General features: G+C 33.0%; 1 protein-coding gene across 1 annotated transcript; it reads right to left on the bottom strand.

Annotated features, from left to right (window-relative positions):
- Positions 1-4,267: 4,267 nt before the first annotated feature.
- LOC121806151 (high affinity nitrate transporter 2.4-like) lies at positions 4,268-6,212 on the bottom strand. Its single transcript, XM_042206105.1, has 3 exons — positions 5,457-6,212; positions 5,222-5,337; positions 4,268-5,144 (listed from the first exon to the last, which is right to left on the bottom strand). The coding sequence occupies exons 1-3, from the start codon at positions 6,186-6,188 to the stop codon at positions 4,490-4,492; spliced, it is 1,503 nt and encodes a 500-aa protein (XP_042062039.1). The 5' UTR covers positions 6,189-6,212; the 3' UTR covers positions 4,268-4,489.
- Positions 6,213-12,030: the final 5,818 nt, after the last annotated feature.

The following is a 12,030-nucleotide window of genomic DNA, read 5'->3' on the forward strand; positions in this document are numbered from 1 at the left end:
CTAGTAATAATAATTCGAAAAGTTTTTTTTGATCATTGATCGGGCAATTGCAATTAATGTAAAGAAACACATGCTGTAATGATATTATATACTAGTTTATAGATATTAAAGTGTTTGGTTGTGTTTTCTTGATGGGTTTTTATGTAGCCATAAGTGTGAGAATAAATTGGTGTCCTGTTTGAGTTAATTGAACTGTATCAATTGCTAGGAAGAGTTTGTTGGATTTGATATTTATTGTGGGTGATATAAAGTATATTGAGTGGTTAAATTGGATTCATGCCTTGGGTTTATCATCAAGCTAGAGGGTGTCATTTGTTGGAGGGTTAACACATCTCTCGGGCCCACTGGACCATTTACTTGCAACGTAGGCCCGTTTAGTAGATTTTAATTTTTGGCCCAATTGATATTCGCAGTATGATTTCTATGGATGGTTTGGTAATTTCCAAATATTTAGAGTTTATATATATTGACATATAAAATCCACGGGAAACGTTATATTGCTAATTCAATACTTAATTGCTAACTACAATTAAATAATAACCCTTAGATATTCAAATCAAGGGCCTAGTCATTAGCCCTGAAATGTCAACACGATCGAAAAAAAGGTCAATAGGGGTATTAAAGTCAATTTACAACAAATTAGTTTGTAACTAACTTTTGAAAAATATCACATAATTTTAAAACGCATATAACTTTCTTGATTTAAATTATTTTTTCGCACAACATATATCAAATTAAAGATAATTTCATAAGGATTCTAACGAGATCTCACTTGCATATATTCCAATTTCAAAATTTGAAAAAAATTTCAAAAAATTTCAATTTCTTCATATAACAACAAATGTCTAACATAATACATAAAATATATCAATATAATACATGTAGAATGTCGTTTTTAAAGTAATGTGTTGACATAGGTAATGAGTTGACATTCTCAAAGCATTGAATTGATAATTTCAAAACATTATATTGACGTTTTCATCCAAAACTCTAATTTAGTAGTTTTTTTTTATCTTTCTCGATTTAATTAATAAAAATGAAAATTACACGTGTCAAATTTTAGACGATTAGATTTCTAAAATCCTATGATTTTAAATTAGTTATAGTTAACAACTAAAGGGTGAGTTAGCAATTGATAACTCTCATCAAATCAATATATACATGAATTCTTCAAAATTATGATAGAATGATCTGTTTCTTGATAAGCATGGAGTATTTAAATTTACACAATTCACGCGTGCCACCAAAAGTTCCACCAATTACTCTTTTCTCGTTAGACTTGATGTCACCTATTTTTCCACAAATCAAGAACTAATAGTCTTAAATGTTGTACGTAAAATTCAGCTGTTCAATTTCAACGTACATATCTATATACAAGATGCGTGGCATCATATCAAAGACAATGAATACCAAAAAATGAATTAATTAAATACTAAATCTGACGTGTTCGGGAGTTGACCATGCCAGACATAAGATCTAGGATGACCATATTACAAGTTAAAAAATCTTAAAATTTCCAAAAGCAAATTAAACCCATGTGCAGCTGATATAGATTGACAATATTTTGTCATAAGAAAAAATTAGTCGTACAAAAAACGTCATAAGTACGGATGTAAAATTGAAAGGTTATCATCATAGTTGTTGGTCAGACAATATTTTGTATATTCTGCATATTCAATCAACATTTCTTGCACGAAACATCACATTAGTGAGATGTACTAATATGCATAACACTAAAAAAATGAGAGATAAATTAATATGCATAACAAGATGGATGAGGATTGAAATATTTTGGAGTAGAATTCGGTTCGATGAGAAAAGGTCAAATATTTAAGTTTTGAGAATTAGTACGTACACAGCATCTTAATGTGGGATCTAAATTGTTCGAAATTAATATGGCCACTTGCAATACAGTGATTGCAAGTGTTTTATCAATTGATAAATTGCAAAATTCATCACAATATATACTATAGAATTTAATTAAGAGAAATAGTAATTGCAAAATACAGTGATCGAGCTCAAGTGTTTGGACCTCACTTCGCACTTCGAAATGGAAACATAAGTTGTACTCTTGTCTTGTTGCATCTGTATCTGGAGTACTGTATATATTTTATTCTATTTATATGACCCAAGGGTTTCCTTTTTTTGTAAGAATGCAACTGGCAGCTGGTCAAATTTCATTAAATTGAGAGGAAACTTCGACAATATTTGTGGATCGAGGCAAATTTAATTCAAGAGTTGACTACACACGTACTGTCAAGTACTACTATTAAGTTAGGTACGCTACTATTCCACTACTAAATTTGTCATTATTATTAATAATAATCGGTTATTATTACTTAGTATTATTATCATTAAATCGATTGATATACACTGAAAATGCTTAAATTCATGAATTCCATTAATTATAACTAAATACATAAAATTCATGAGCAACCAGATTAAACATTTATTTTCTATCTCGAATAATTTAAGTTTTTTGTGTGTTTTTATGCATGGATGAGCATACTGCATACTCTGCCCTGCTTATTAGAATGAGAAATCACGATAATTACGAATAAAGTCAAAGTTTCTGACGTGGAATTTAGAGAGATGCATGTGCAGTTGTATTTATATAACTACTATTATATGAATATTATATTTAGGCGCATAAAATATGGCATAAGTACGGATGTGAAATGAAAGGTTATCACATTTCGTGGTCACATAATTAATGTGCAACATCTGATATCTTATTAGGCGTAACATGTTTGTTGTATCTGATTAAATTTGAGTACCACTTGCTATTATACATACACACATAGTAATAGTTTAAGTAATTCTTTAATCTTCATCAAACATGGCATGATGCAAGTGGGAACCATGAACTAATCCTTATGATAAACTTAGTACATTTACATACATGCATAGGCGCTCAGAAAAAGGAAATACATACAATTAAATATAATATAATAATTGGTTGGAAACTATGACAATTATTATTATGTGATCTTCGATTACCATGTTGCATTTTCTATAATTGAAGCGGAAGAATCGATCGAATTTTTATATGGCGAAATTTTAGTTGACTTATAATCGATATTTTACTGTGTTCTTGATTACAGTACCTATCTTAGCTGGCTATAGTTGAACAATTGATAGGCAGCTCTTTATTTTGGTTAATTAGTATACACTGACTTTTTAGTTCTTATCACTCCATAAATGTATGTGTGTAGGCTAGCTAGATTAGTTAATATATAGTCGAAATGAGAATGGAAAATCAACCATCAAGCTGTTTAATTTTATGCTAATATTTGTGAAATCAACCATTTATTTGTCTAGGGAGTAATCAATAACAGAAACAATTTTTTACATGTAGCAAATTAGTCAGTTGCAGCCAGACCAGAAAAAGTACATCAACGAATATTACAATAAAATTTGTGAGTCCTAATTTGGAATGACCAACCTAATAGCCATATACTTATAACAATTAACAAATGGAGTAAGTAGGGTTTTAATCTATGAAAAACTAGATTTAATAAAGAAACACAGAATAATATTATGCGTATGACATTTTTAGGTCATTGTTGGTCTATTTTTAGGTCATTCTTACAAAGGATGACCTAAAATGATCTTAGCACGACATTAAACTCAAACCTTATAATATGACCTAAAACTGCTTGATTATGACCTTCCGTGTTTTTGGTTAATTATTGACCATTAGATCATCTAATCCCAGCGACAAGATTTGGACTGCATTTCTGGATTTAGATGCATTCTTGTTTTGATCATCTCCCTGGAGGGAGTATATACAGTAATTAGAAGTAACTAATTAACAGCTGTCAATTAAAACTTAATTAGTAAAACCAAAAATCGAAACTTTACGAAATTTATTACTACTTTGTACTAAAGAAAGGAGTAATAGTAACAATTGTATCTAACATATTTTAGCTCCACAATTTCCTTCATTTAGCAATATAATTATATATCGGTTTCATAATTTAAATAGTATGCATATACACAGGGAAAACATCATTAAAATTAATTAATAGTTCACTACTTACTCACTTAGGATTGGATTTGGGTTTTATTTCCACAAATGATCACTTCGAAACAGTGAAGAACGAAGCCAACATTTTGATCCATATACAATCCATTCATGCACATTCAACACACACCGAGCATATAATCAAAATTCAAGTTATACATAGTAACTTATTGATTTCAAAATATTGTGAATGTTATGTTATGATTGCTGGAAAAGAAATTAAATTGTACTACCACACAATTAACACAAGATTTAAAAATAACATGGTATATAATGAAAAAGATAAAAGCAACAATTACATACCTACATATGGGGAGTACATATCAAAATGAAATTACAAGAATTCATGATTGTACATGCTATATGTACAACCAATCATCATATACTACAAAGCTTTTGGACACTCTTTGTAATTATTCAGTTCACAAACATTAAAGATTAAAAATAGAGGTTGTTTTGTGGCTAGACATGGGGCGGGGGGGTCGACGCGGCGATCACGGTCCGGCCCCCACGCTCGGTCCGGCTGTTCTCAGCGAACTTGAGGCTCCCGCCGTGCAAGCCCCTCTCCCTCTCCTCCTCGTTCCACTCCGAAGCGTAGTAGCTCTCCTCCGTGTGCTTCTCGTTCTTCGACGGCGGCAGGAACATGCTCCCCCACTGCGGGAAGTGGATGACCGCCACCGGGATCGTGCACGCCGCGGCCATCACGCCCATGTAGGTCAGCCCCTCCGCCGTCGAGAATCGGGTGGTGGAGAAGAACACCAGCTGCGTCAATCCGCCGCCGAAGTTCCCTCCGGCGCCGGTGAGCCCGGAGATCAGCCCCAGCGATCTTCGGGAAACGAAGGGGATGATGCCGTAGGTGGCGCCGCAGGCGGCCTGCGCGCCGATGGAGAATAGGATCATGGAGGCGATGGCCATCGCGAGCGAGTTGGACCGGCCCAGCCAAATGCAGAACACTGCTCCTAGGGTTTGGAATAGCCATAGAATCCATAGCCTCCCCCTCATCCCGAACCTCTTCGACGCGATGTCCGAGGCGTACCCGCCGAAGGGCCGCGCGAAGAAATTCGCCATCCCGAATGTGGCCGCGATCACTCCAGCTGTGTGTAGCTTCAAGTTGAACCTGAAACAAAACAAATTTTTTTTAAATATTTTTGTAATTTAACGAATCTCATATTCTACTGACTCAAATGAGCTAACCTGTCGTAGAAATATTCGGCGATGACATTGTTAATGCAAAGCTCAACTCCCATGGAGAAGCCATAGAGCATGAAGAAAACCCATGTTCTATAATTTGTGACAGCATGAGTCAATACCTGCACTCAATAATTTTATATAAAAATGAGTATAGATTAAATAACATTTCTCAAGCAAACTTTGGGACTTATGTTTGAATTAAAAAAAATATTATAGGATGAACCAGAATTTGACCGACCTTAGAGAATTTGTCTTTTGCGACATCGCCTCTCTTCTGAAGAGTGCTAAGATTACCGTCGGGCAGATCTTGGCCCATGGTGAGCACCATGACCCCGATGATGACGTGGAACCACCCCGGGATCATGAAGGCGATGCGCCACGCGGTGAAGGGGGTGGCGCCGGAGATCTTGATGAGGTGGAATAGGAAGGGCATGAGGAGCTGCGCGACGCCGCCGCCCATGTCGCCCCAGCCGCCGGCTACGCCGTTGACGGTGCCGATGATGGAGCTGTTGAACATGACACTGGTCCAGTACTGGCACGACACGAACGTGGCGAGTGAGAAGCCGGTCATGAAGCGGATGGCCACGTAGCCCGCCGGCGACGAGACGAAGACGGTGGAGAAGACGACGGGGGCGGCGAGGAGGTTGAGGACGGCGCAGCCGTAGCGGGGGCCGATGAGGTCGCACACGACGCCCATCATGAGGCGGGAGAAGATGCTGCCGGAGACGGAGGCGACGCCGGCGTTGCCGATGTCGGAGCGGCTGAGGTTGATGTTGTCGCGGATGATGGGGACCAGCGGCGCCGCCGCGAAGGTGGAGACGAAGCATGTGAAGAAGGAGATCCAGGCGAGGTGGAAGGATCGCATGTGGGGCTGTGCGAAGGAGGTGATTTTCAGGACTTTGGCCTTGTGCTCGGAATCCACCGGCAATGAGAACTTGTTTTCGGTGGAGGGCACATTCATATCTGCCATTCTTAGAGAAGGGATAGTGTTATGTTAAGTTTGGTGGTGTGCTCTCAAATGGTGAAGGTGGTGTGGTATTTATAGAGGTGATGGGAGCATATTCTACATTGGTGCCACCAATTTTATTCATATTTTAATTTAATGTTGTGACTTGACTAACATGAGGGTAAGGTTGTTTAATTTATTACCTAAAATATACTAGTACTAATAATATTGGTGCACATATTTGCCTTAAGATGAAATTTTGGAGTTAGGTAAATTCTTCTTTGCTTATGGAGTAGTATTTAAAATTATAGAGCAAATTAAATATTGTTATTTGTCCATCTATTTGGATAATTAATGTTGTGTATATGTTGTTGATTATGTATTCACTGGTCTGATGTATTGAAAAAATGTGGATTCTTTATAACCTTATAGTATTGGTATGTTGGGTAATAGTACTCCTCCGTCCCAACTTAAGAGTCCTAATTAGTTAGGGCACGAGTTTTAAGAAGATAAACAAAAGTGAGTTGAATAAGTTAGTGGAATATAAGTCTCACTTATATATATTGCTTTTATAATAAAATGTGAGTGGAATATGTTGGTGGACTGTGGGGCCTATTTACCATTTATGATAAAAGTGACATAGGACTCTTAAGTTGAGACGGACGAAAATGGTAAAACAGGACTCTTAAGTTGGGACGGAGGGAGTAATTGATTTTCATGTGAGTGAGAGTGATTGCATGTTGGGTGAGCCAAAGTCGATGATATCCTCTTGAGACATGAGTTAAATAAAACAAGCAAGATGGAATTTAATTGTTCATTCTTGAATATTATACAAACTAGTATCAACTACGTGCATTGCACAACCTATTGTATTCTTTCTAAAATATACTAACCAAAAGTATATATATACTACTTTTCAGGGACGAAATGAATATCAAAACTCTTTTATATAAGTATAGATTTACAAAAAATTAGTGTTAATACATACGCCATGCGCGAGATAAAATATTTTTATTCTATTAATTTGATCGCGTGGATAAACTAAATTAAATGAATACGAAACTAGTATTTGTTAATTACAACACTTATATTACAAAAAAAAAATATCATCCTTCACAGTTTCACAATGCACACACATCATACTAAAATACTATCAATACAAAATCTAAATAAATATATTAAATATACAACAAAAAAATATTAGAAGGGTAATGATATCGCCATAAAAAAGATAAAATGGTAAACTAAAAAAATATAAAAAATCCACATATATAAATATAAGGTAGTGATATATGAAAACCGTATATCTAATACAAATTCAAAATTTTAATCATAGCCACTAATTATTATAGATCAACGCTTATTATGTTTCAAGATTAAAATTTCAATAACTTCTATGAATCTATTAACATAGGGTATATTAGACACTTTCATAATACGGTGAATCATTTAATTATAGAATAATTGTGTGATCCTGATTTCGTCGTTCTCTCTCCTTCCACTATTCATGTTAATTAAACCGTTTCAATTACTCCCCCTCATTCCAACTTTTTGCCTTTTCGTCATTCTCTCTCCTTTTCGACTAGTCTCCCCCTCGTTCTCTCAACTCTCATTCAACGGCTGCGGCGGCGATTATTTGTGAAGCAGCAGTAGAACAAAAGAATCAATGCAATTTCAACGCAAAAAATCACTAACCGCAGAACAAAAGAATCAATGAAATTTCAGCGCAAAAAATCAACACAGATTTCAGAATTCAATAAAAATGCAACACGAACGATTCAACACAAATTCAACAAAAAATCTACAAAAAATCAACATAGATTTTAGAATCAACATAGAATCAATACGATGTCAACAAAATATTCAACTTCAGCAGAATAAAAAAATCAACGCAATTTCAACGCAAAAAATCACCAACAGCAGAACAAAAGAATCAACGAAATTTCAGCGCAAAAAATCAACACAGATTTCAGAATTCAACAAAAAAGCAACATGATCGATTCAACACAAATTCAACAAAAAAATCTTCATAAAATTAACACAGATTTTAGAATCAACACTATTTCAACACAAAATTCAACATCAACAAAGAATCAACGCAATTAAAGTTTCGACGTCAATTACATTGGTGTTAAGATCCTTTCGAAGATGTGAATATTTTCAGCTTTGGATGGTGGGAGAGAAATTAGGAACACATAAACCGTTCAGAAACTTAACTTACAAAAATACCCTATGTTGACAAAATACATGCTCTTATTGAGATATAAATTCTACGCAATATTAACCACAAATATGTTATAATTAATGGCTAGAATTAAAGTTTTGAGTTTGTATTAGATATATGGTTTGCATTTGGATCACGTCCCTATAAATATATACTCCATATAACTTCCCATTCATATTTGACAAATAGAAACAATTAATCCTTCCCTAATTTGTTCACGCTTATTTTGTAAAATGCGGGAAACGATCCTTGAATCCTATTACCCTACATGGGAAAAAATAATAATGAATGATTTTAGATAAATAACTATAAAAATTTAATTAAATAAGAAATAACACTCATATCATACGATCATGGTAAACATATTCCAAGGAAGTTACATTTCATTTATATGTATGTTTAGTTGTTCTAAAAACACGCACACACCAAATTCTAAATACTGGTGAAATATTGTCTCTATGATTTCAATTTTCTTCCCCTAGTAAGATCACAATATTAAGAACATAATAATCACACTAAAAACAAATTATTCCCTTTGCAGAAAAGTTGTGATGCAACGGGATGAAGACAATGAATTGAATTATAAGCTACCAATGCCGAAAGGGCTGAATATTGAAATTAGTGTATCACACATTTTTAAAATTTATTGGCCATACAATTTAATCATCTTAGGAGTATGTTATTAAATAATTAGTGCAACCGTTACAAATGTATAAGTATATAGATAGCAAATATTTAAATGTATACTCTATATTTATAAATATTTAAATTTACACCCAGAATTCATAAAAATTTAAAATAAGATCAAAACTCGCATTTTATATATGTATAGATATAGATAGTGGAGTGAAACAAATAGCAAGTAATCTGTATCAATAATAAAATCAAAGACTTAATTTGCACAAAATGTAAATTAATTGAACGCCTATGGGTTCATTTATGTGCGTATTATGTAGATACTTAATATATATAGTAATAAAATGCAAACTCATATATTGTACAAGCTCCCAACTTTTCAACACAGTATCAACACAATGTCAACACACTGTAAAATTTCAAGATTTTGATGTCAACACAATGTCAACATAATGTCAACACAATATCAACACAACATCTACCGTTGACACTGTGTTGACATTTTCTGTTGCTACTATTTTGTCATCTATTGACATTTTCTAACTATTCAAATCATAGTTTGGAGTTTGTACAATATTTAGAATTTGCATTTGATTACCTTCCAACTTAATATAATTACAATTGCACACAAAATAATATATTACTATGTGTGTTCACATAGTTTCATCATTTTTTATATAATTAAAAATTTTAAATTTGTCAACGATATAATTAGTTAAAAACTTACCCTTTTAATTAAGTAACGGTTGAAAAATAATGCTTTAGATGGTCCCAATTCTCCGAATAATTCAACACAAGTTGATCTCGTATCCTTTTATGCTTGAAATAGCAATCATATTCATAATGTTTATTGAATGGAATTAATTAGTCGCATTCTTTTGCTGAAAAGTAAACTCAATCTACAACAGAAATATCGTAAAAAGTGCATTATGATCACTTGGTCAAAATTTCAACGTAAAATTTGAATTTATGGCCGCCATATTCCTAATGTTTCTTTATTCAATGGAGTTAGGCGAATTAGACCATATCAATCAATACTGTAAAAAAAACCCAAAATTGAGTATGAAACAGTAAATTTATTGGTACTGCAAATTAAAATTCATTTCATTTTTGTGTTTTTGAATAAGCTATATACTCATTTTTGGATTTATATTATAACAAAGGCAAATCGCTTTTTCAGATTTTGATTTATTACAATTTAAGCTCAAATCAATCTATATTTATCAAAATAGGAAAGAAAGATCAGGAAAGGAAACATACATACAAAAAGAAAAAAACGCGAAGAAGAAAAAACTTAATAGAATAGAATAACAACGATGGATATAATATCTTATTTTAACATAATTAATTCTATTAATATTAGGTTAGTTTGATTGTTGACCTAATTTAATTAGTTGACTCTCTTATAAATTAGCCTTCATTAATCTATTTTATATAAAAGTGTATTATTAGTTATGGTACATTGGTACCGTTAAATTGCATTATTCATGAAGTCTTGTCATAGTTTAATTAATTACCTTGCGGAGGAAAATGTTGTCTTTGCAAGTTAATGAAATTAGTGGAAAATATCTATAAAAAAATCATGTCATAATTTTGGATTACCGACGAAAATATCAATCTATAAATTCACTTTTTAGTAGTGATAGAGGATCTCTTGATTCCTTTATACGCTTTTAAGACATCAAAGACTTATATAAGAAAACTATAAATTTTATTAGGAAGGTATTCCAAAAATATCAATAAAAAGTGTAAGAGGTCAGCGATACAAAAATAAAAGTTTGAGAGGTTAGTTAAAGTAAAACATAATTCTACTAGGGCAAGGGCCAATAATTGCCAAACTATTTAATTTTTTTTATGTTAGCATTAAAATATCTAATTCAGGCACATATGTCAATTAAGTTACTGAATGAATGAACATAACATGTAGTTACTACAATGGAAGAAGTGAATTGTAACGAAATGACTTCATATAGTTAAGTTTAATGTTTTTAGATTTTATTATAGTAATAATTATATTTATCAAAAAAATTCTCAGCTTATTTCTATTTTCTGTATATATAGTGAAACCTTTAGTATAGTAATACAATCCACCCAATGAAAACACATTCATCAAATATTTTTTCAAATGTGTGTTACTCGAACGTTGTATACTAGTCATGGACGTATGCTAGTTTTTAACATCAAAACTACATTTTTCGTGATGGCGTGAGAACATTATGTACAAGTTAATCAATTCATAGTGAAATTAATTAATTGCATATAAAAAGTCTGCTAGTGGGGATGAAATTCAGGTTCTATATTCGTCTAACAATAATATGCATTCACAGTAATTTTTATGATCAAATGGTTGAAAATGATTCTTCATTCTCACAATATTTTGGGGTTCCAATGTATATTGAAGAGTTGAATAACTGATGGCCTAACGATGAATTTTACTAACTGAAGACCAGGACTTATTGATAATTAAAGATTTTGTCAAACTCTATTATATGCATCATGTTCAAAGTTATTTTATATTCTAGATGAGGACGAATCGTGCAAATTAAAAATATGTAAATGATGGTTTAATTAAAGAGGGATACACAAGAACTAATACATTATTAGTCATCTAAAATTAAATCATATTATTGCACTTTTTAATAATATTAGAAAGAAAGAAAAGTCAATTTATAGATTTTACTAAATAATCTGCCGAAAATTAGAAAAACACCATAGATGGTTCGTGCAACATAATGTCATACAACTATTTAAGAAGGGTGAGTCCTTTGCATGTGAGCGTGAGAGACAAGGAACGAAATGGCTCGGCCTCATAGGCTGACTCAGCCTACCCCTAACACCGTCTTGCAACACGGCTTCGCATTCCGACGGAAAGAGCCAGGCTTGCGGATGCCCTTAGTCTTCTTTACTAGTTGTAAGTATGTTATCTCTTCACACGTTTTGGACACACCTTCACCAACTGACTAATTTAATTAGATATAAAGTTTACCGGCAACTAAATGTAAATTA

Source organism: Salvia splendens, chromosome 1 (genome assembly GCF_004379255.2).
Source record: "Salvia splendens isolate huo1 chromosome 1, SspV2, whole genome shotgun sequence".
Taxonomy (NCBI): domain Eukaryota; kingdom Viridiplantae; phylum Streptophyta; class Magnoliopsida; order Lamiales; family Lamiaceae; genus Salvia; species Salvia splendens.

Coding starts and splice junctions, on each gene's coding strand:
- LOC121806151 (XM_042206105.1), bottom strand. CDS start 6,188: ATGGCAGATATGAATGTGCCCTCCACCGAAAACAAGTTCTCATTGCCG. Junction 5,338..5,456: donor CAAAAGACAAATTCTCTAAG/GTCGGTCAAATT, acceptor TATTGAGTGCAG/GTATTGACTCATGCTGTCAC. Junction 5,145..5,221: donor GCCGAATATTTCTACGACAG/GTTAGCTCATTT, acceptor GTTTTGTTTCAG/GTTCAACTTGAAGCTACACA.